At 39.1% G+C, this 24,288-nt stretch overlaps 1 protein-coding gene across 2 annotated transcripts in view; it reads right to left on the bottom strand.

The window, feature by feature from the left end:
- Positions 1-24,288, bottom strand: part of LOC149217625 (uncharacterized) — a 283,620-nt gene that overhangs the window by 232,332 nt on the left and 27,000 nt on the right. Inside the window, exons 2-3 of one of the 2 annotated variants that reach the window (XM_089393009.1) lie at positions 22,865-23,054; positions 1,815-1,969 (exon numbers count right to left, since the gene is read on the bottom strand). In XM_089393009.1, the coding sequence (XP_089249135.1) occupies positions 1,815-1,969; positions 22,865-23,054 (345 nt within the window). Of the gene's footprint in view, positions 1-1,814; positions 1,970-22,864; positions 23,055-24,288 lie in introns of those variants that run through there. The other variant, XM_089393010.1, reaches the window with a different exon arrangement.

Genomic DNA, 24,288 nt, shown 5'->3' with positions numbered 1-24,288 from the left:
TACATATATGTAACCCTACTGAATTGAGGGGAAGCAGGAGCATTGAAGGATGATTGATTGTATAAGCTCAAGTTTCAACATTAATCCATTTAGGATAAGATAAAAACTTGGAGGGAAGACATTTTGGAATAAATTCTCTTCTTCCTTTGTTAGTTTAATATTTGTTTAATTCATTGTTTTGTCTATCCTTTGGAACCCTAGCAAGGGTATTTAATATTTTTATCAAGCTATAGTTGATATTGTTGGTGGAACTTGGAAGTGCTCCCATTAGAGAACCCCTTTTAGCACGGTCTTGATCTACATAATTTATCTTCATTAGATAGGGCACTAATCTTTCCTTTGGGTTCTTGTCTCTTAGCCTAATCCATTGAGATAAAATCAAACAAAGTTGAAGAGCGGCATTCTTCTTGACACCATAAGCCCTAGTTAGAATAAAGCACTTATCTTCTCCCAACAAACGACCAAAACTATAAAAAATCAAAAACCAATCTGTTTATTTATTCAAAAGGAAATCTAATCAACAATAGAAAAATCATAATCTAGATTTCTTTCCTAGGATAGGATAAGATTATTTGCATATTTCAATTTTTAGACTAGGGTAATCAGGTTCTATTCTTAATTTTTTCTTAAAACCCTAAAAAGATAAATTGACCCAAAAGTTATGTATTTTGAAGGCTAAATGACCTTACTTTGCATTGACTTTGAGGTTTACTCAAATCTAGAAATTATATTCAAGAAATGAAGACCAGATTTGTAGAAACCCTGCAGCTAGGTTTTCTTCTTTCAAATTTATTATAATTAGTCCTGCCATCTATTTCATTAACTAGAATATTGCTACAAGTTTAACATTCATTTCTAGTGGTAAAATTCATCTCTAAATTTCTCTTAGTTGCTTATCTTTCATTTTAGAGTTAACATTGAAAAACCCTAGCAGAAATTCACCACTATCATTTCAAATTATCGCTTATTTCATTGATATATTTGTTCTGAGCTCGGTTATAACTCACATGGGCTATTATTTTGTTGCATATACTAAGCCCTAGGTAAATTGTCCAACACATATTGCTTAAAGGTGGAAATGTATCTCTTGGATTGGCTTCTTTCCCACTTCAAATTTGGAATTCTACATTGATTCATCAATAAAACAGATTTAGAAGTGTGGAACAGCTTTAAGCTTTTACCTAATTCAGCATATACTGCACTGCGAATTAAAGTATGACACAGTCATCTTATAGCCAATTCCATTCCTAGGGATTCAAAGTAACGTAAACTGGTTTCTTTCAAACAGCCTCTTCAAGGTTTCATTTATTGGGATGATAATCAATCAATGGAAATCTAAAGTTGTTTTTGCTACACATTTTATAATCAGATTTAACACACAAATTCACTAACTCCTAACTCATATCTCTTAAGTAGTTAATTGTGATTTAATGATATTGCCATTGATGTGTTATCTTGAACCATTTAATCATTTGTTTGAATTCTTGTTCTTCACATTGTTATACATATTTTTGGGTTCATTGCAGTAAATCCTAAGCCTGTATAGATTAATTCACAAAAAGAGACTTTTTTCAAGGTCATCCATTACAGTGGGCCTAAAATCTAGGTAATATTGTACTGACGTAACAGTGATGCAATTCCCACCTTGTTGCCCCAAGTTATCATCCATGGTCAGCCTTTCCACTTCGATGCCAGTTTCAGCAGTAACATTGAGTGTTTAAACAAAATTTGTTTTACGTCTCAAACATGTAACAGCTAACAATTAAAAATTAGAAAACCACACAAATCATCAAGTTATAGAATTTAGGACTTACAACTTGTTGTGTCTGTCCTTTACGGCCTGTTGGTCCTTTTGCAGCATTTCCAACCATGACTAAGCAAATAGCATGAAGTAGCTCACTAGATGCGATCTTCGCTTGTCTATCATTTGAAGAAAAAGATATTTCAACAATTCTCAAAAGCAATGAATCTGGCCAAACACAGTGCAATTTTAAAAGAAATGAGTTGATCGCATATTTCTTCATATCATGCTAACTAGAAGTTTCCACATCATAGATTATTAAATTAATTTGGGAAATTACCAATCACCAATAAGATCTCAAAAATGGCTAAAACAAGTGATTATGATAATGAGAAATGAAATTTTCTAGTCTATTGAACAATGGAATAATAATAATTGAGAATTTACTCACTCGTCCAATAAAATAACCATTAAAATGAAATGCAAGGAATCAAACTAGTCCCAACCAAACAAAATTATTCAAAAAAATAAAAATAAAAATAAAGTAAAGAAGTACTTGACATCAATGAATGATGAAAATACAAACAACCACAGAAAATTAGTTTTTCACACACTAGGAAAGCCCTAAACTTTAGAATTCAAGTATTTCCTTGAAACATTATATCAACAAACCTTTTAGATATAAAGAATCAAACATGTCACAAATACACACAATCCGCTATATCAATCTAGTTGCAAGCTCATATCATTAACTCCATAAATTCACACAAAATTGTATTTTAAAAAATAATAAATTTTAATGGCAAACTTGAACAAAATTATATACATTCGAAAAAGAAGCCCAATGGGAAAACTCAAAGCCACTCCACATCTCTACCACTCAATGCTAAAACCAAAACTTCCCAATCTACGAGCTCAGGCCCATTTCAACTTCCCACCTTACATCTACAGTTCTATATTATCTTTTGATGTCAACCCTCTATTTTTCAACAATAAATTTTCTTTGAAACTTCTAATGGCATTTGTGCATGAGATTTCTAAGCTTGTACTTTGTTCTTTTCTTCTTTCTTTGATACAAGCTGGTTTTGTAAGAATCTTTGTTAGTTAGGTATTTTAGCATCTTTTCTAGACATAGATTAATCTGTGGGATTAGGAAAATCTATGTAAATATTGTAAATAGAAAAAATAAAGGAAGTTCGAAGATGAAGAGATATTGGGAGATGAAACCCAATAGTCTCCCTCTCCTTGTATATATTGATATTCTCTCTTAATGAAAAACACAAATTCATTTGTGGAGTTGAGCCAGCTCCCAAAATTAGTTTCTATGCTCCTGTAACTCCTATCCATTGCTAGATTCCCTGCTCTATTAACTGTCCACTTAATGCTCTATGTAAATATGTAATCTTTGGGATTAGGAAAACCTATGTAAATATTGCTAATAGCAAAAATAAAGGAAGTTGGAAGACGAAGAGACATTGGGAGATGAAACCCAATAGTCTCCCTCTCCTTGTATAAATTCATATTCTCTCTTAATGCAAAACACAATTTCATTCGTGGAGTTACTCCTGGCCTGACATGGTATCAGAGCCAACTCCCAAAATTAGTTTCTCTGCACTTGTAACTCCTATCCACTGCTATATTCCCTTCTCTGTTCTTTGTCCACTAAATGCTTTGTCCCTCTGCATTGACTCTTGAAGCGTTGATTGTTCTCTGCATTGTATTGTTGGAGCGATTAGTTTCCTGTGCATTGAGTTTTGAATGTTGCCTGTCATTGGTTTATTCTCTTCGCGTGCGTGTTGAACCGTTACCAATTTGTGTTTACTAAATAAAAGAGGCGTTGTAATGAATACTGGAGCGTGAATTGTGTGCGTTGAAGAATCTCCAACATCACTATGCATGCCGAGCACCTCTTTACGTTGAGTTTTTTAAGGTAGTGTGTTTGAACTAGTGCATAAATTGAAAGTCCATGCGTTTGAATGGTATGTACATTCAACTACAGTTTTAATGCATTAAAACATTGGTTTGGTGCATAAATTGAAAGTCGAACATATTCTTTGTGTCAAAATTTCTTGATGGACTATTTGATGTTGTTGTTTGAAGTATATATGATGTTGTTTGAAGTATGGATAGAATGATGCTCGACGATGCATTGTTTTTTATGAGCTTGAATTTTAATATGTGCGTTGGTGAGTGTATAATATGAAGTGTGCATCAATTTGTATAAGTCGGTATGGCATGTATGGTTTATAACATGAAGTGAGTATGGGAGTGCGTTGAGCGAAATATGGTGAATATATATATTACACATATTCCTTATACATTGGACTCCTAATTTTTAAATAAGTGCTTGTAGTATGGTATGTGCCATTCATTTCCTTTTATATGGTAATGAAAATCTATGGTAATGAAATTATATGGAGCTATATTTGAGAACCCATATATTTAATTAATATTTTTTGAAGACATATCCAATAAGCTTTATTGTAAAGGCATCAAGTTTTTTGTCGCAATTATTGTAATTATCAGTGAAGCACCACTCGGATAAGACCTGCGTGTACCTGCAGGTCTTGGCGCGTTCTATAGCGAGACGAGTCAATCACATAGAACCCGCGCTTAACACCCTTACTCGACCAAACTCGCATTAGACCCATGTACTCGTATAAGACCCAAATCGAACCCCTATAAGACCCGTCGAACCTCAGATTGCAAAAAAAAATATTTCTCTTTCTTTTATTTTTCTTTTCTTTTTTCAAAATGAGGTGGAGGAAAAGGGAATTGCAGGCAAGAAAATGCTTTAGAAGCACCTCTCTCGCATCCATTTGTCATTCACTTGTCATTTAAGTGTTTGGCTCATTTCTATGCATGTTGAGTGACTCCATTGCATAATGAAGGAGCTCTTAGAGGAGGCTAAAGGAGGCTTCATCAAATCAAACCCAGCTTTAGGTAGCCTTCATGAACCTTCTTTGAATGTTTTCCATGTAAATTTTTTAAAATTTTTTGTATTCAATTTAATTTTTTGGGGTTTTCAATTTTGTTTTAATTTGCAAATTTTTTTGGGATTCTGAGCTTATTCTATAATGAGGGGTCTAACGTTCAAAGAGATCCCGAGGTGATGATAGGTGTCATGATATGCATTGAGAAGATGTTCCTGAATCAAGATATTCAAGACAAAACCAACATACAACAAGATATGTACAACAAAGCATCTGGCATGTTTGGATTTAGCTCAAGCCAACGTCTCAAGGACAAGAAAATGCCATGTAAGTGAAAATTGTTAGAACCTAGCTTGTAATTTTGCTAGTTCTCTTTTATATGTTTGGCATTGCAAATTGATAATCTTTGTTGTTATTTTTGTACAGCACTGAGGCACCACAATTACAAGAATTCGCCATCAGATTTCTAAGTCAACCCTACTGTGCTTCTTCTTGCGAGCGCAATTGGTCAATGTTTGAGCACATCCACAGCAAAAAGAGAAACAGGTTGGAGCATGAGAGGTTGGAGAAGTTGGTTTTCATCTACTACAACCTTTGAATGCTCACAAAACAAGTGCAACCAAAGGATACAGATACATATTAATTAGATACTATTGATTTAGAGTCTAATTGCGTTCTGGAGGAGGAGTCCCCTGATTTGAGTTGGCTTGATGAGGAGACTGAGGATCTCTCTAGTTTTCCATCTCAATAGGAAACTCCAAATACAACTGCCTCACAGTTGCTTCAAACTTCTGATGTTAGCATTAGCTACATGAGGGCTTATTGTAGGCGTGGGCGTCTATTAGTGATGAGACTCAGGATTGTTATGAGACAATCATTTATCATGTATGACATGTATTTAAATTTTGAACTTGTCAACATTTTTTATTTTAATTATGGAATCATGATTCCTTTTCTTATTCAGTATCTAAATGTTTTGCTTACAAAAATCGAATATGTTATGTTGTACTTTTATAGATATGAGACGATTTTATGAATTATTGCATATACTGTGGCTTGTATCACTTATAAGAATTAGAATTGTCATTAGTTCCTTTTTTGTGCTTAAAATTTAACATATTTTAAGGTTTTTTGCATTTTGACGAGTCTTATATGAGTTTTATACGAGTCGTTACCGAGTCTTATACGAGTCAACAAGTCAATAGCCAGATGAGTCTTATACGAGTATGAGTCATGCAACATTGGTAATTATCTTGGGCATAGATCAGATTATATGATGCATTCACTCATCTCCATTGTGGGAGTAGTTCTCTGTTGAAGGAAATGTAATTATAGGTTCGGTCTTCATAAATGTAATTTAGATATTTGTATTTATTCAAGAAAAGAGAAATTACTTTTATATTATTTGTCAATGAGTTTCTTGCATTGAAAATAGGTCAAGCACATTTTAAAGCGCTTCTAGAAAGTCAAATTCAAAATGTAATTATGATGAGACCCTTTGAGGGCATGTTACATCATGTATGTCAATATACAAGGTCATGGGAACACCTCCAAGCCAAGTTGAATCCTCACCTAGCCTCAACGAAGTCTCCAAGCAGCCAAATAATGAATAAAAGATGAATATGATGAGACTGTCAAGTCGGCCTAAAGGATAGTCAAGTCGACATAAAGAGGAGGGACAAACCTCTATTTATAGAGGTTTTCCACTCCTCATACAACACATCAATTTAGCTCTGAAAATTAGCGAAGAAGAGACAACCAAGAAAGGAAGTGAAAGGGAAGCCTATAGGCTCTCCAAGGACACTGAGAAAGAAGGGTACAAAACCGAAGTTAAAGAGGTCATTTCTAGAGTAGCTACAGCCACACGTGTGAGGTTAAGGAAGGTCTGCCTGCGACCATAACAGCATAAAAGTACAGTTCATCATATCTCACTGTTTTGGGTGCAATTAAGGTCTACCAAGCCTCCCTCTAAGAGCGAAGGAGAAGCCCTCACAAACAAAGGAAGAAGAAACAAGAGCGAAGTTGAAGGGACTGTTTTCTAGGGTAGAAAACAGTCACGCGTGCCAGAATCAAATCTCTTCCTGCAGTCATAACAGCCCTACATTACAATCATCCAAATTAGTTGATTAGTGAAGAGAAGAAAGGAACCATCATAAGAAGAAGGGTCTCATCAAAAGTATCTTCTCTAAAGCAAGCGCAACAAGGTTACTAACAAGTTGCAAGAAGAACGAAGTGTCAGAAGTAGGAGGACGAAGTGTCGGGAAATAAAGTGTCGGAAGAACCGCCGGAAGAAGTGCCAGGGTATACGGTGTAGAAGGGAGTGAAGACTTGACTTGTGCTTGATGGATCCCTTAGCCAAGGGTCTAGGGTTTGGCAGTTGTTCAAGATGAAGCTTCAATAAGAGAAAACTTACCAAGGGTTTTCCTCTCAAGAGTGGAGAGGTTTTGTCCCTAGCAGAGAGCCAAACTTTGTGTTCTTGTTTGTTAATTTTAGGTATGTTCAATGCTTAGAGCAATTTATTTCAATTTTCACAGTTAGCTCAATATCTTTTCCAGATTAGTGATAACATCAGTATTAAACTGCATATAGAACATAAATATAAATCGCAGAAGACAACACAAGACAAGAGGACACAAGATGTGGCGCTAGCCAGGGACAAACCCCAATGTGGAGAAACCCTTGATCAATTCTTCTTATATGTTCTTCAATAGTTCAGCAGAGAGAGAGAGATAGTAAATTTACAATAGAAGTCAACACTTTGACTTATCTAAATAAGAGCATAGATCATCTCTAAGAAGATGATACATGAGGTTGTTGAACTCAGTTGAAGACATGTTGCTTCAATTGATTCTCCCAGGTGACTCCATCACCATGCTGCACCTATCATTGTGTTGCTCCTCATCATCATGCTGCACCTCACCGTGTTGCACCATGTTGCACCCATGTGCCACTACTGCACCATGTTGCCACACTGTTCTCCCATGTGGTATGTTGAACCATGTTGTCATACAACATGTCTCATGTGCTTACAGCACCATGCTTGCTGCTTACCCAGGTGGCATGTTGTACCTTGTTGTTGTCCTAATGAGTTTGCAGCATCATGCTTTTGTTGTTGTCCCATTGTAGCCTTGCTGCCACATGTCATTGCAATCGTTCCAATTGTGCCTTCGCTGCCATGTCATAGTTGTTGTCCCAATTGTGCCTTTGCTACCATGTCTTAGTTGTTGTCCCAATTGTAGCCTTGCTGCCACAATTGCAGTTGTTCCAATTGTGCCTTTGCTGCCATGTCAGCCATCCATTGTTGCTCCTCTGATTGCTTGTTGTCCCACTGTTTGTTGTACCAAGCACCATGCCTAGCTGTCCCATTTATCTAGCTGCCAACATACCATACATGTATGTACTGGCTCACTGTTCGAGGTCCACTCCTATGCTGCCACGTAGGCCTGGTTAGGGCATCATTACAGTCCCATATCCTGCCTTCAATTCTGCCCAGATTTGTTGTTAAGGAGTGTGGTTGCCCTTTGTTAGGAGGCTGACCCTTCTTGTTGTGGTTCTGGGCAGTCTAGCCCTCTTTAACACCTTGGGCTTGCCTATAATTACAACAGCACCCTACAACAAGACTGTGTAGGGTTGCGGCTGCCCTTCCATGGATCTGCACCCTTCCAAATTGCCCTCAAATCAATCCTATGACTACGACTCTTCCAGTAAGGGAACTCAGCCCTCTTTCACCTCGAAACAGGCCCTAAACCAACAGCATTTAGCCCATAAGGGCTTGGCCTAGCACACCACATACTCGGCCTCCATTAGGGTAACTCGGACCCCAAAACAATCCTCCTATTCCATGTTGTTTTAGCCTCCTTATGTTGCAGCTAGGTCATGCTGTTATCCTCCTTGACTACATCTTAGTAGGACCAGCGTATAAGGCTATAGGTCTCCTAGATTGCGTAGAGACCAGCATATAGGTTAGGGCTATCCTCCTTGATAGCGTTAGGGCTTCTCTTCTTCCTGACTTGACTGCATCCTTTTGGTTAGGGCAGACTGTGGCTAGAACATCCTTTAGGATTGCGTCTAGGGCATCCTCCTCCTAGAACTCTCTTCCACTAAAACCCAAAGCAAGTGGAGAGAAACGAAGAGAGAAGTGTGTGTAGAAATGACTATCAAGTCACCTCCTTTTATACTAAATCGTGGAGCACATGTGTGGGTTATTTGGTTGTTGGCCGACCTTGACGAATTGTCTTATGAAACAATTAAATTCATAAGTCCATGAATACTTATCGGAATCGAATGATCTTTATATCAATCCTACACCTCTCGATGAGAGGGATCCAAGAAAAATATCGGCTGCCATAAATAAGATGACCCACATGGAGTTTGGCCCTAGTTGCCAATTTTAACACTCCCTCTCAACTAGGGAGAACTCCATCCACTGATCCATTTGTCCGACTGTACTATCTCCGCCATCAGCGCCCTGCACTGCTCTGCTGAGCTCTGTTCTGCTCTACTGGACCATGAAGAAGAAGAATTGCTCGAGAATGTCTCATACCATTCTCTATGGACCCGAATTCAATTCCATATGAAGAGAGTGTGTCATACCACTCTTACTGACCCTAGATCAGTTCCAAGAGAGTGAGTTATGTCACTCTTACTGACCCAAAGTCAGTTCCAATTGATCCTAGATCAATATCAAAAGGGAGTGTCTCAAACCACTCATACTCATCCCAGATCAATTTCATTGATCCTAGATCAATGGAGGTCATCCTAGCATAGGGAGTACAATGATACATCGATGCACACATCGATAGTACTACTATGGTCCCTAACCCCATTTCCCTGTTCATTGGCCAGATGAGAGGTACTTCCCATGAGTCCCAGACTGCATTGGGTAGGATGCCTCGACAGGAGAACCACTCATCCTATCCCTAAGTCGCCACGAGGTATCACAAGGGAAGGCTAAGCAATTCACCCTGTACACAGCGCACCATTAGGGGAGGGTGAGTCGCCCTATGGTCGCTTGTTCCTCCAAGAAGTACCCCAAGCCCCCCGGAGCTCCCAAAGTTCAATGCATGCATCACGCAAGACCTTTCATAAGAGGGTCTCTTAACGACTTTAAGTCGTTCGGGAAAGTCACAAATTTGACCTTTCCCTGGGGCTTCGACCTGTACATCAATTTCAATGCAATGGAGCCTCCTTGCTCATTGACGTACCATATCCCAGATAAGGTAGTATCTGATGTCTATATGTTGGAGCAATCATAGAATACGGGACTCCTCAACAATCGAATCCCCCCTGGTTAACACAGAAGATCACGGAGGTATCCATCATGTGTACAAACAGCTCACTGAAGAGCTTCCACAACCAGGCAGCTTCACACGAGATCATACTCGTAGCTATGTATTCGGTCTCAGTGGTGCTCAAAGCAACCGTCTTCTGCTTCTTGCTCATCCAAGATATCGAGTAGAACCCAAAGAGAATCCGCACTCAGAAGTGTTCTCCACACTGCCTGCCCAATCAGCATTCGAATAATCATGCATTTTCATATTTCTAGTGGTGTATTTCAATCCATGAGAGATTGTGCCCTGAAGATATTTCAGAAGATTCTTAGCACTAATCTAGTAAGGCTCAACCAAAATATGAGCCCAACATGCTAACTGTAAAACATATATCCAGACGGAAGTTCACCAAGAACATCAATGCAAATGAGTTTATGAAACTCAGAGGCATTTCGCAAATCTGGTTTGGCATCACTACCACATAACTTTGAAAGTTAAGCTCCATCGAGGTAGTCACGGGCTTGCAGTTCACCATTCCAAATGCAGAATCCAACTCCCTCTTACTTTTGCAAATAAGAGGGTCTGCACCTGTCAGAAAGAGGTCGTCCTCACAAGGTGCCAGTATGAGAGGTCTATCATCCACAACCTTCAAGCAATGGTTTGGATCGGCTTCACTCCTAGTGAATCTCAGTTTCATTAGACAGCTATCAATCCTCTCAAACTAAGCCATAGAGGGTTGCATACATGAGATTCCGGATGAATCTCGAACCCCTCGGGTTGTTCCAAGCCTATGAACCTACTACATGAGGGGAATGGACGCCTTGTAAGATTATCCTTCGATACATCTCAGACTTGTACCTTCATGCATTTCTTGAATTCAGGCATCCCTGTCACCATTTAACTCACATCGGGTAGAGCCCCATAAGTAGACCTCCGGTGCTATAGGTGAGATATGTCAATTTACATGGACCCCAATGGACCATCCTGCGACTTGATACAAATTGCCAACCCTGAACCCATGAGTAAAAGCAGCTTTGAAAGTTCTATTTTCAAACACGTACCTTTCCATCGATGAATGCCACCCTAAAACCTTTGACTTCCATTGCCAAAATGGACACTAAGTTCTTCTTGTGATCAGGTACATAAAGAAATTCTCGTAAATGAATCGAGTTACCCTTATTCAATTGAGGGGGAACATTCCCTACACCCTTTCCGGGATAGGTGGCATCGACTCCAAGTATAATCCCATGATTTCCATCTCTAACAAATTAGAGAGAGCATCGTTCTATCTAATGAAGTGCCTTGAAGCACTACAATCAATAAGCCAGATTCCCAAAGAGTCTGAAGGAGAGGGCCAATACAAGATAACGCTTATTTATCTTTTCATAAACAACATTTGATTCTTCATACCTAGGGTTCCTTGCTTTCTTGAAGAGTCGGTCGTTTTCTTAAGGACCTGCATTACCTGTCATTCCTCTGATCATTGAAGATGTCCTTGGAATGATTATTATCGTCATCAAGTGATGTGTCCCTACCATTCGGACACTCCTTTGCATAATGGCTGAACTTATCACAAACAAGGCGTTTGCCTTTCCTTCCACCCTTAGATCCGAACATCCCATTGAAGTGATCTTTAGGTAGGCCATCAAAAGCTTCCGCTACGCCATTCTGATAATATACTCTACTTCGACTTTCACCCTTGGTGAATTTGAAGAGGGATGAGGAATCCACTGATCCTTTTGTCCTTTCCCAACTGTCTTCAGGGATTTCTCTTTCACTCTTGCTTGGGCTTTGTCTTCACCTTAGCTCAAATACCATGTTAATTTTAGGTATGTTCTATTCTTAGAGCAATTTATTTCAATTTTCACAGCTAGCTCAATATCTTTTCCAGATTAGCAATCACATCAGTATTAAAGTAAACTATAGATAGAACATAAACATAAATCGCAGAAAACAAGCCAATACAAGAGGACACAAGATGTCGTGCTAGCCAAGGACAAACCCCAATGTGGGGAAACCCTTGATCAATTCTTCTTATATGTTCTTCAATAGTTCAGCAGAGAGAAAGAGATAGTACATTTACAACAGAAGTCAACACTTTGGCTTATCTAAATAAGAACATAGATGATCTCTAAGAAGATGATACATGAGGTAGTTGAACTCAGTGGAAGACATGATGCTTCAACTGATTCTCCCCAGTTACTGCATCACCATGCTGCACCTATCATTGTGCTGCTCCTCATCATTATGTTGCACCCATGTGCCACTGTTGCACCATGTTGCCACATTGTTGTCCCATGTGGTATGCTGAACCATGTTGTCATACAAGATGTCTCATGTGCTTACAGCACCATGCTTGTTGTTGTCCCAGGTGGCATGTTGTACCTTGATGTTGTCCTAATGAGTTTGTTGGATCATTCTTTTGTTGTTGTCCCATTGTAGCCTTGCTGCCACATGTCATTGCAGTTGTTCCAATTGTGCCTTTGTTGCCATGTCATAGCTGTTGTCTCAATTGTGCATTTGCTGCCATGTCTTAGCTACTGTCCCAATTGTAGCCTTGCTGCCACAAATACAGTTGTTCCAATTGTGCCTTTGTTGCAATGTCATCCATCCATTGTTGCTCCTCTAATTGCTTGTTGTCCCACTGTTTGTTGTACCAAGCACCATGCCTAGCTATCCCGTTTATCTAGCTGTCAGCATACCATACATGTATGTACTGGCTCGTTGTTCGTGATCCACTCCTATGCTGCCACGTATGCCTGGTTAGGGCATCATTATAGTCCCATATCATGCCTTCAATTCTGCCTAGATCTGTTGTTAAGGAGTGTGATTGCCCTTTGTTAGGAGGCTAACCCTTCTTGTTATGGTTCTGGACAGTCTAGCCCTATTTAACAACTTCGGCCTACTCGTAATTACAGCAGCACCCTACAGCAAGACTATGTAGGGTTGCAGCTGCCCTTCCATGGATTTGCACCCTTCCAAAGTGCCCTCAATTCAGTGCTATGACTGCAGCTCTTCTAGCAAGGGAACTCGGCCCTCCTTCACCCTTCTTCACCCTGAAACAAGCCATAAACCAACAGCGTTTAGCCCTTAAGGGCTTGGCCTAGCACACCACATACTCGGCCTCCATTAGGGCAACTCGGACCCCAAAACAATCCTCCTATTCCATGTTGTTCCAGCCTCCTTATGTTGCGGCTAGGGCATGTTGTTATCCTCCTTGACTACATCTTAGTAGGGACCAGCGTATAGGGCTATAGGTCTCCTTCTAGACTGCGTAGAGACCAGCGTATAGGTTAGGGCTATCCTCCTTGATAGCGTTAGGGCTTCTCTTCTTCCTGACTTGATTGTGTCCTCTTGGATAGGGCAGACTACGGCTAGAACATCCTTTAGGACTACGGCTAGGGCATCCTCCTCCTAGATCTCTCTTCCACTAAAACCCAAAGCAAGTGGAGAGAAATGTGTATAGAAATGACTATCAAGTCACCTCTTTTTATACTACATCGTGGAGCACATGTGTGGGTTATTTGGAGAATCGAATGATCTTTAGATCAATCCTACACCTCTCGATGAGAGGGATCCAAGAAAAATATCAGCGGCCATAAATAAGATGACCCACATGGAGTTTGGCCCTAGTTGCCAATTTTAACATTGTTATTTTGTTTTGGTAGCAGTTTGATGAAACACACACACTAATAAGAAGAAGAAGATAAATTGTCAAAGTGCATCACAAATGATTATGAAGTAATGAAGAATCACTTTACACTACTTTGCCCTAGATTCTTCGACATGGTATCAGAGCTAAGGTGACACATCAAGGAAAGGGCAACTTAAGAACAGTTATCAAGTAGAAGCATCTACAAAGTTGAAGCATCAAGCCTAGAAGTCTCAATCACCTCAAGGACAAGAAGGGTCTACAATCCATCATTCATCAAGGAGGTCTACAAAGCTAGAAGAAGAGCCTTACATAAAGGCACCTACAAAGAAGAGCAGATTGAAGCAGAACCTACATCAAGCTACAAGTCTTCAAGAAACCATTATCACCAAGCAAGTCCACTTGGAGAAGGCAACTTGAAGAACATCAAGATCCAGGGAACACAAACCATCAAGCCTTCAAGGAGGAAGCAAATCCATTACATCTCAAAATCTATCAAGTACATGTCCTCTTCTGAATATATATCAATGACTTTTTGCAAGGAAAGCAATAAATTGGTAGGTACCAATAACCTTCTTGCATGGAAGAAGAGGATTGATCTACTACTCAAGAAGAATGAACTCTTAAAGCATGTTAAAGGGAATATCACTATCCCTGCTAAGGAACAGACTCAAGCCTTAGCCAAGTACAATAAGAATGAGACAGGAGCTCAAAGGATTCTAATAGAATTAGTCAAAGACTCTCTCATTCCTATGTCTCCAAGTTTGAGACATCAAAAGAAATTTATGATAAGCTAGTAGATTTATTCTCGGTATCAACTGGAGAAGTAATATCTCTGAGAAATGAATTATACAAGATGAAGATAATAAAGGAAGGAATAGCTCCCTACTTCATGAAAATCTCTTAAATGAGATACCAACTTCAAGAGCTTGGGGAATTCATGTCTAACAGAGAGATGACAACTGTAGTACTCAATGCTCTACTTGAAGAGTGGGGAAACTTCACATCTAGCATATATGCTAAGAAGGAAGCAACCACTCTTAGTGAAATGTGGCCTCTATGCAGAACAGAGGAAACCAGACTTAAGGCAAAAGAAGATGTGGGATCAAAGGACTAAGCATCTGCTACCATGGCCAAAAGAAAGGGTAAATTTGGCAAGTTTGGTCCATGAAGAACAAATAACAAAGACATGTCCATGTAGGAATTTACAGGGTAAGTTCCTCAGAAAGAATACCAAAAGGACACCGCTCACAACCAGATCACAGATCAATACACCAGTATTTTTGACGTGGTTAAAACCCTCAAAGAGGGAAACAGTCCACGGCCTGTCCCAACGTGGGTACTACAGGCAATTTATTAATCAAAGAATGAAAATTTACATAAGCTTCTCTCATGCACGGATTACCCGAACAATGACCCTCCATGTGCTTTAAATAGAACTCATGGACCAATCGAGTGTCAAGCCACGGATCAAGTGTCGGTAATACCGAGGAGAGAATGAACCGTCGGATCACTACATATCGTGACCGTCGGATTGTAAGTTACAAAATGTACAACGGTAAAGAAACACACTTTACCTAACTCTACACTAGACCAAGTTGAACTTAACTATATCCTATGTGTCGGAATATCCTAACATCCCCCCTTAAGAACAACTTGGGATAGGATTGAAGGATTTACAAATATGACACAATAGGAGAAGGAAGGAGGCACTAGAGCCTATCCCCCCTTAGTGACATCCTGAACTCCAAGCATATATCGAAGTTTAGTGAACTTCGCCTCTGTGAGAGCCTTTGTGAAGATGTCTGCAACCTGATCATCTGTTGGACAATATTGCACTTCAAGAACATGGTCATGAATGAGCTTTCTGATGAAGTGCATGTGTAGTTCAATGTGTTTGCTGCGCTGATGTTGGACTGGATCTTTGCATAGCTGAATGGCACTTTGATTATCACACCAAAGTGTGGTTGGATGCTGTTGCTCAAAGCCAAACTCTGATAGGATCTGACGAAGCCACAAGGCTTCCTTACTAGCTTCCACGGCACCACGATACTCTGCTTCTACTGACGAAAGAGAAATGGCAGCCTGTTTCTTACAAGCCCATGTAATAGGTCCTGAACCAAGAGTGAAGACATAACCGGCAGTAGACTTCCGATCATCAGGGTCACCAGCCCAATCAGAATCAGTGAAACCAACTAACAGAGGAGCTGCTTTGGCGTTGTAATGAATCCCAAACTGTACTGTACCTCGAACATAACGAAGTATTCTTTTAGCTGCTTTCCAATGACTTTCACGGGGGTTTTGCATAAAACGAGCAACAAGGCCAACAGCAAAGGAAAGATCAGGACGAGTATGGGTTAAATACAAGAGTTTTCCTACAAGTTGACGGTATAAGGTAGCATCAACTTCAGGAGAAGTACAAGAGACTGAAAGTTTGACTCCAGACTGAAAGGGAGAAGGGGCTGGCTTACAATCTTCCATGTGAAAATGACGAAGAATATCACAAGCATACTTGGACTGGGAAAGGAAAATACCCTCCTTGGATTGCAAGACTTGAAGACCGAGAAAATAGTGTAAGTGTCCTAAGTCTGTCATTTCAAATTTCTTTTTAAGGCTGGACTTCACATGGTTTACAAGGTTGGGATCACTACCAGTAAGAATAAGATCATCAACATAAAGAACAAGGATGATAAGAGAGTTGCCCACTTTCTTGGTGTAGACAGTATTGTCAGAATGACACCTAGAAAAGCCAGATTCTAAAAGAAAGCTATCCATTTTGGCATACCAAGCCCGAGGAGCTTGCTTGAGGCCATAAAGGGATTTCTTAAGTCGACAAACAAGGCTGGAGTCTGTTTGTATGAAGCCAATGGGTTGTTCCATATAGATTTCTTCCTGCAAGTCCCCATGCAAGAAGGCAGATTTAACATCCATCTGATGGACTTCCCATTTTAAAGAGGCAGCAAGGGAAAGAACAAGGCGGATAGAGTTCATTTTGGCAACAGGGGAGAAGGTTTCAGTGTAGTCAATGCCTTCAACCTATGAAAATCCCTTAGCAACGAGACGAGCTTTATGTTTATCAATTTTCCCATCTGGTCCATACTTGGTTCTATAAACCCATTTACATCTAACAAGTTTGCGTCCCTTTGGTAGAGGAACAAGATCCCATGTATCATTTGTCATCAATGAATGATATTCTTCATTCATAGCTGCTTCCCAATGTGGATGGCCTGAAGCTTCTGCAAAAGTGTCAGGATCATGATTTACTGGAGCTTGAGCCAGTAAAGAAGAGGCTCTTTCAAACTGAGAACGTGTACGTCGCTGATCTGTAGGATCATCGGCAAGATCACCTGCTGCATCCCGAGTAGCACGGACCCATCTTGGAAGTTGAGGATCCTGAGAAGGTGGGGGAGGATTATCATCCTCGCTTTCATCATCTGAAGAAGAAATGTTTTCAAAAGTAGAAGAGATAGGAAGAGGTGGCACATCCGCCGGACTAGGCTCGCAGGCCGATTTATTTTTATCAAATTTTACATCTCTTCTAATGATAACATTTTTGGACTTAAATGGAATAAGTCTATAACCTTTTACATCTTCTGAATATCCAACAAAAGTACATTTCTTACTCTTAGGTTCTAAAGCTTTATGCTTTTCATCTGGAATATGGGCCCATGCTTCACTTCCAAACACACGAAAGTGACTTACATCTGGTTTAATGGAACTCCAAGCTTCTTCTGGAGTGATATTCTCTAGAACCTTAGTAGGAGTGCGATTGATTATATAATTTGCACAATTAATTGCTTCGGCCCAAAAACTAAGACTGAGTCCTTTAGATTGCAGCATACAATTAGCCATTTCCTTTATGGTGCGATTTTTCCTTTCAGCTACACCATTTTGTTGTGGAGTGTATGGAACAGTATGTTGCATTTGAATTCCTTTTTCGGTGCAAAAGTTGATGAATGTGTTTTGAACATATTCTCCACCATTATCAGTTCTTAGCTTAAGAATTTGATGTCCAGATTGTTTTTCAACAAAGGCTTTGAAGGCCAAAAATGTGTTAAATACTTCGCTCTTGAGTTTTAAGAAGTATACCCAAGTGCGTCTGGAGAAATCATCAATGAAAGTTAAGAAGTACTTGCAGCCAGAGAATGAAGCAACAGGAAGAGGACCACATAAATCACTGTGCACAAGCTGTAAAGGGGCTGAGGCGTGCCAAGAGGCACGTTTGTCAAAACTGTCCCGATGATGTTTTCCGAGTACACATCCGGAACAAACACCATCTCTGCAAGATACCATAGGAAGACCTGTCACCATATTTTCTTTACATAGATGCTGAAGGGAGCGATAGTTTAAGTGACCAAATCGCTCATGCCAAAGTTTGCTCACTTCATCATTATGAGCAACAAATACTGAGGGAAGATTTGACGACCCAAAGTTGTGAAACTTATACAACCTTGTGGAATCATCAGCAAGACCAGTAGCTAGAATCTGTTTAGGATCTTTTAGATCCTTGATTACAACATCATGAGGTGAAAATTCAACAATTTTACCATCACCTGAATGAGTTATCTGATAGACAGATAGAAGGTTGCAGGATAAGGTTGGAACACATAATACATCATTAAACTGACCATTGTCTAGATGAACAGTTCCAGTCCCTACAACATTAAGAGATCTATCATCACCAACATATATATTTTTGGTGTTACAATCATTTAAAGAAGAAAACATGGCTTGGTTTTTGGCCATGTGATAAGAGGCTCCAGAATCAATGAGCCACTCATGAGAATGAGAAGAAGAAGAAGATACATTTAATGCATAACCAGACTGAGATGATTGACAACGACATGCAGAAAGTGCCATTCCGGAAGTTGAAGTTGAAGTAGGCTCCACATGGATGTTATGTTTCTTCATTGCGGCTTCCAAGGCTTCCATCTTCTTAAAGCATTTAGATTCTAAGTGGCCATCTCGATTACAAAAGTTACAATGTCTATCAGTCTTCTTCCATTTTTTTTTATTGGTCTTATCATTTTGCTGAAATGATCTTTCATTTTGAGGCTGAGTTGGTTTAGGACCATTCTTTTGAGGATATGACTTCTTAGAATTCTTTGAATTTGGTTGCTGCTGGGCGGCTAACGCTTTCGTGGAAGAGTTTCCAAGATTAAGAAGACCAAGGTGTAAGAGTTTTTCTTGTTCTCTTATTAAGGAATCACAAAAGGAGTCAAAGGAAGGGGCCTTGTAGTCTTTTCCTTGACAAATGAAAGCTTCCCTTGTAGAATGGAAAGTGGAAACAAATACAGAGTAGGCTGGTCCCAACTTAGTAAGGATGGAATAAATAAGGTTACCATCTTCTTTCTTAACTTTAACACCTTCCAAGAGATATCTAAGGGTCTTGAATTTGGACAAGAAATCTTCAATGCAAGAAAAAATTATTAGGATCCAAAGTAAGCAACTCATTTTCAAGTTGATGGGCTCTAATTTCATTTTTAATCCCAAAAACTTTAGCGAGTTTTTCTAATGCTTCATGAGGAGTCTCAAATTCTGCAATGTGGAATCTAAGATCAGGAGAAATAGACATCCCTATCAAACCACGTGCTTGATCTTGTCTATTTTCCCATTTTGCAGCCTTGTCTTCATCTTTTGGTTTCTTCTCTTGGTCTGTAGCTATTCTGAAGAGACCTTTACTTCTAAGTAAATCTTCCATGTAGGCTACCCATTGGAAGTAGTTAGTGCTGTCAAGAATGACTTGGCATGGACTTTCCATTTTTAAAAAAACTGAAGCTGAAGATGCTGAAAGTAAGTGTTCCAATGGATAGATCTCGAAAAAATAGGCGGTTTTAAAAAAAACGGCTCTGAAAAAGGCTTCCGGATGAAGAAGTTATGGCTTTTTGAAAAAAAAAAATTGTTGACGTTGCCGGCAAAGTGCGCGAATGTGCGGGAATGAAAAAATCCGCCCCCACAAAATGGAGACTTGAACCCACGACCTCTACTCTCTTAAAATAGCTTTGAACCAATTGATCTATACAAAAAATTTGAGAGAGAGAGAGAGAGAGGGGGGGGGCCTTGGTTTGTGTGCTTGCCTTGAGAAAGCTCTTTTTCCCTCTCGATCTGAAAAATGACGCAGCTAGGGCTACCGGAAACCTTTTTCGCGTGAAACGAAAGGGGTTCCTCACTGGAACAGATGCTCCGAACGCAACAGAGCAGTCCTCTCGGCCCGAAAGCAGTCAGAAACAGCAGATCTAGGAAACGACAGGCGCATGCAGTTCTACCGGCTTCAGATTTGGATCACCAACGGACGCGACCCTCAAATAGCTCCGATACCATGTAGGAATTTACAGGGTAAGTTCCTCAGAAAGAATACCAAAAGGACACCGCTCACAACCAGATCACAGATCAATACACCAGTATTTTTGACGTGGTTAAAACCCTCAAAGAGGGAAACAGTGCACGGCCTGTCCCAACGTGGGTACTACAGGCAATTTATTAATCAAAGAATAAAAATTTACATAAGCTTCTCTCATGCACGGATTACCCGAACAATGACCCTCCATGCGCTTTAAATAGAACTCATGGACCAATCGGGTGTCAAGCCACGGATCAAATGTCGGTAATACCGAGGAGAGAATGAACCGTCGGATCACTACATATCGTGACCGTCGGATTGTAAGTTACAAAATGTACAACGGTAAAGAAACACACTTTACCTAACTCTACACTAGACCAAGTTGAACTTAACTATATCCTATGTGTCGGAATATCCTAACAGTCCAAGATCCAATGCTTTGGATACCAAGAATATGGACATTACAAAAGGAATTGTCCTAAGCTTAAGAAGGACAACAACAACAAAAGCAAGAGGAAAGAATCTCACATAACTCAAGAAATGAAAGAAGAAGGAAAGAAGCAAAAGAAGGAAGATCCTTCGGATCTCTACTATGACTAGGTCAAACTCTTTACTTCTAGACTTCTTTCAAAGTTTTGAGTAGGATAGGAGCATGTAGGAATAAATCAAAATTGCGTGGCTAGAATCATGCTCTAGAATCTAGCAGCATGATGTACAGAGTTCTAGATACTCATGTAGATGTAGCATTTATGATAAGAACAAAAATGCATAAGTAGAAATATCTTCTAGAATACAGAAGCATGGCAAATATAGCTCAAGATATTCATGTAGAAGAAGCATACCTAGTATAGGACCTCATACATTATGAAAGAAAACTGATCATGATAAGAATCTTAGAAGACCTACATCATCAAAAGAAAGGAAACATTTGCAAGGCAAGGATCTTTAAGATCCTATGATGGAATCTTCAAAAGAAGGTTTATGGACCAAAGCAGATGTCTCATTGGGAATCCCATTCATGGGTTTTAAGAAAAGAATGATATGCAGGCAAGCTAAGATGAAGCAAGAAGGGCCACACCAAAGGATGATCAAAGGAGAATCAAGATGAGGTATGTATGCATCAAAGTTTAAGTTATCATGTGTATGTTATTAAGTCATGGGTATAGTTCTATTACATGATCAAGCATTAAAGAATCTCTTTCACCAAGAACATGCTCTAAGGCATGTACCACAATGAAATCAAGGTCAACAAAAGAATATGCTCACACAAGGAGCATAAGATTGCTGACTAAAAAGCAAGAAGAAATGCTGACAAGTCCAAAAATCAAACAATGAAGGAATGCTCTCACAAGAAGCATTAGATGGTTGACCTATCTATCTGAGAAGAAGCAAATGAAGAAAGAGATCAAGCATGTGAAGAACACCATGATCACCAAGAATCACTATCTGACAAGATGCCTTGGAATATATCTCCCGAAAGAAGGCAGGACAACTCTGATAAAGGAAGAAATGACCCTTGACACCTATGAAGGCCTTGGAGATATAAAGATGTAGATAATTGATTCTACTCTACGAAGATGTCGTGATGAAGAAACCATCCAACAAAAAACAATGTTGAAGCAATATCATAATAAAGTCATGATGGGCTACTAGGTCAAAGTATGTAACCTAGTAGGTACTATGAAGCATCCATGAGAAGAGTATTCTGAAGCATGGACAAGATGACAAGAAAACCTAATAATCACTCTCCACGAAGCAATGACATGACAAACCAAGAAGGAAAGTGATCGATGGATGGTGCCCTACCTAGAAGAAGTTCGAACAAACACTTCATGACATCAAGATAGGAAGGAGATCAAGCAGCTGAAGGACCCATGAAGAAGAAGTTGTTGATGAAGGAAAGAGTCCCCAGTTAAGAGGGAGCTCTGACAAGTCCCTAATCAAGAGGGAGTTTTTGAATCACCCCTTATTACAAAGGAGTGAAAATTGTGTTTTCCATTTCATAGGTCATGCACTAGACTAGGACTAACAGCCATAAGTCTAGATGAAGGCCATGAATGGAAATGTAAACACAAGATAGACACAACATTCTTGTCTTCTCTTGGGAAGAAAGAATGGGAGGATTAGCTAATTATCTGGCAATTGATACTCTTTTAGCATGTGTAGGGCATCCAAGATAAGAGTAGACAAGAGGACCAATAGTCTTTGAGGGTTGGGAACCCAAGATAAGAATAGTCCAAGAAAGTCATACTCGGAGAACACCCAAGTGGGTATGTACCTTGAGAGACAATGATGAAGGTGTCTATAAATCATTGGTCTTGCCAGCATTGTAGTTCATGGTCTCACAATGAGATGGAGTTGTTAGTCAAGGCCTTACACTATGACAATGCTGACGGATATGATGCTATAAAAGATGGATTGCTAATCCGATTTCTCTTATCCGAATTCTTCAAGATTGAAAATTGCCAAACACCTCGTAATGTTGTATGAATACCTCCCAAATTAAGAGGGAGTGTTGAAGGAAATGTAACTAGGTTCGGTCATCATAAATGTAATTTTGATATTTGTATGTACGGCCGCCTGCCACTAATGTAGCCTGCCCACTTTTGAAGTGCATTGATTTCTTGTCCAAAATATTCCTTTTTCCTTTCCTTTTGATATATGATTAAATATCAAATTCGTTAAATACAGATCGTTTTCTTCTTGTTCTTTACATACAATTAAGCGTTCTTTGAAGGGCCAAGATAGCCCCTCAAACCACATTAAAAGTTTTAGTGTTAGACATTATGGAAGGATAACAATTATTCCAGGTCAGCAAATGCATTGAAAACAACCACGATTCTTCTACGAATTAAAACATCATCCATGCGCACATTTATTAGAAGAAAGAGTAGACCAAAAAAATCAGATAAAAGATATAAATCATACCAAGCCATATATCAGGTTTTGTTTCACGAAAGGGAACAGTAAACTTCACTTGATTTACTGTATCCCAAGCCAAGCCACCGACACCAGATACTTGTAGAAGATCAATATCTGGAACCAAAAGATGACTCTGACCTCCAATAATGCCAAGAAACTTTTGAATGCGAATTTGAACATGTTCAAAGGACCCCATCTGCAAGAAGAAACAAAATGACCAAGATTAATAAAGCATAGAAATAAATGCAAACTCTTCTATGTGAATAAAAGCTTCATAAAGAAAACAAGTTAACACGACCCATGACAAGAGTGCAATAATAATATCAAGCACTCAGGAAGTATAAATTACTTCGTGACACTGAGTGATAACAACCAACAAATGGAAAAAATATTACATTTCGCATAAATGCTATCATGCACAAACATGAGTTCTGAAACAGGTAAACATTTGCTAACATCATGAAAATGTAACAGTAATTCAGCAACATAAGACCAAAGCTACCAGTCATGACTCAGAGGTCAGCAAACCTTCAGTGTAAGAATTGATACGAACACAAGAAAACCCAGGAGTTGACTCAAGAAAGGAAAATATATTAACAGAAACACACAAGGTTTAAGACTGAAGGTATCTTTTTCATTAATTTGAACGCTTCCCATACCCTTATAATGAAAATCATCAATAATACCTCATCTCAAAATACCTAGATTATAGCACATGCTACAAAATGCCATGAATTCTGCACAGTTCATAGGTCTCTGAGTCTTCTGTTGTGAAATTAGGTTAATAAATCAAGCAAAATGAGTTTTTCTCATATGTACCTTTTATAACCAGTGTCACTCTGACTTGCAAGAATCAATCTAACTCGTGGAACTTGAGAGTGCAATTCCTATGTGAGAGACAAACTCCCAAATATGACTTCTTGTCAGGTTAAACTCAACTCAGTTACCTCAAGAGAAGAGTCACACAAGGGAGTCAATAAAAATTCAAAAGAGACCGGTAAAACTACTTAGTAAATCCACCTCAAAAAATTTAGCAAATTGCTGTCAAATTCATCCAGCTGAGGCAAAAAAAATTTGCATTCAACGATAGAGACAAATTGATCATATAAAGAACATAAACTGCATAGCATTTATGTTCAGTGGCATGAAAAGGATCCATCTATATACATTGAAGGGCTAAACTTGCATCTACAAATTAAAACAGCCCATTTAAAGGAAGATAATTGTTTGGCCTATCCTTCCATGTTTCACATTGTTAAATAGGGCTTTCTGTTGCTCAATTGTTTGGACAAGATTTCTTGTGATACGCTTCCCATCAAGGTGTTGATTTTATCCTCATTCTCTTTCAAACCTGTAGTTGTTCTATATGTATAGAGAATTTTGTTTATAATCATAATGAGCCTTCCACTGGTCACAGTTACTCTTTATCA

Source organism: Pinus tabuliformis, chromosome 1_1 (genome assembly GCF_031772625.1).
Source record: "Pinus tabuliformis cultivar Carrire ecotype Pingquan chromosome 1_1, CPIR1, whole genome shotgun sequence".
NCBI classification, from domain to species: domain Eukaryota; kingdom Viridiplantae; phylum Streptophyta; class Pinopsida; order Pinales; family Pinaceae; genus Pinus; species Pinus tabuliformis.
This window is presented reverse-complemented; position numbering and strand designations above follow the sequence as displayed.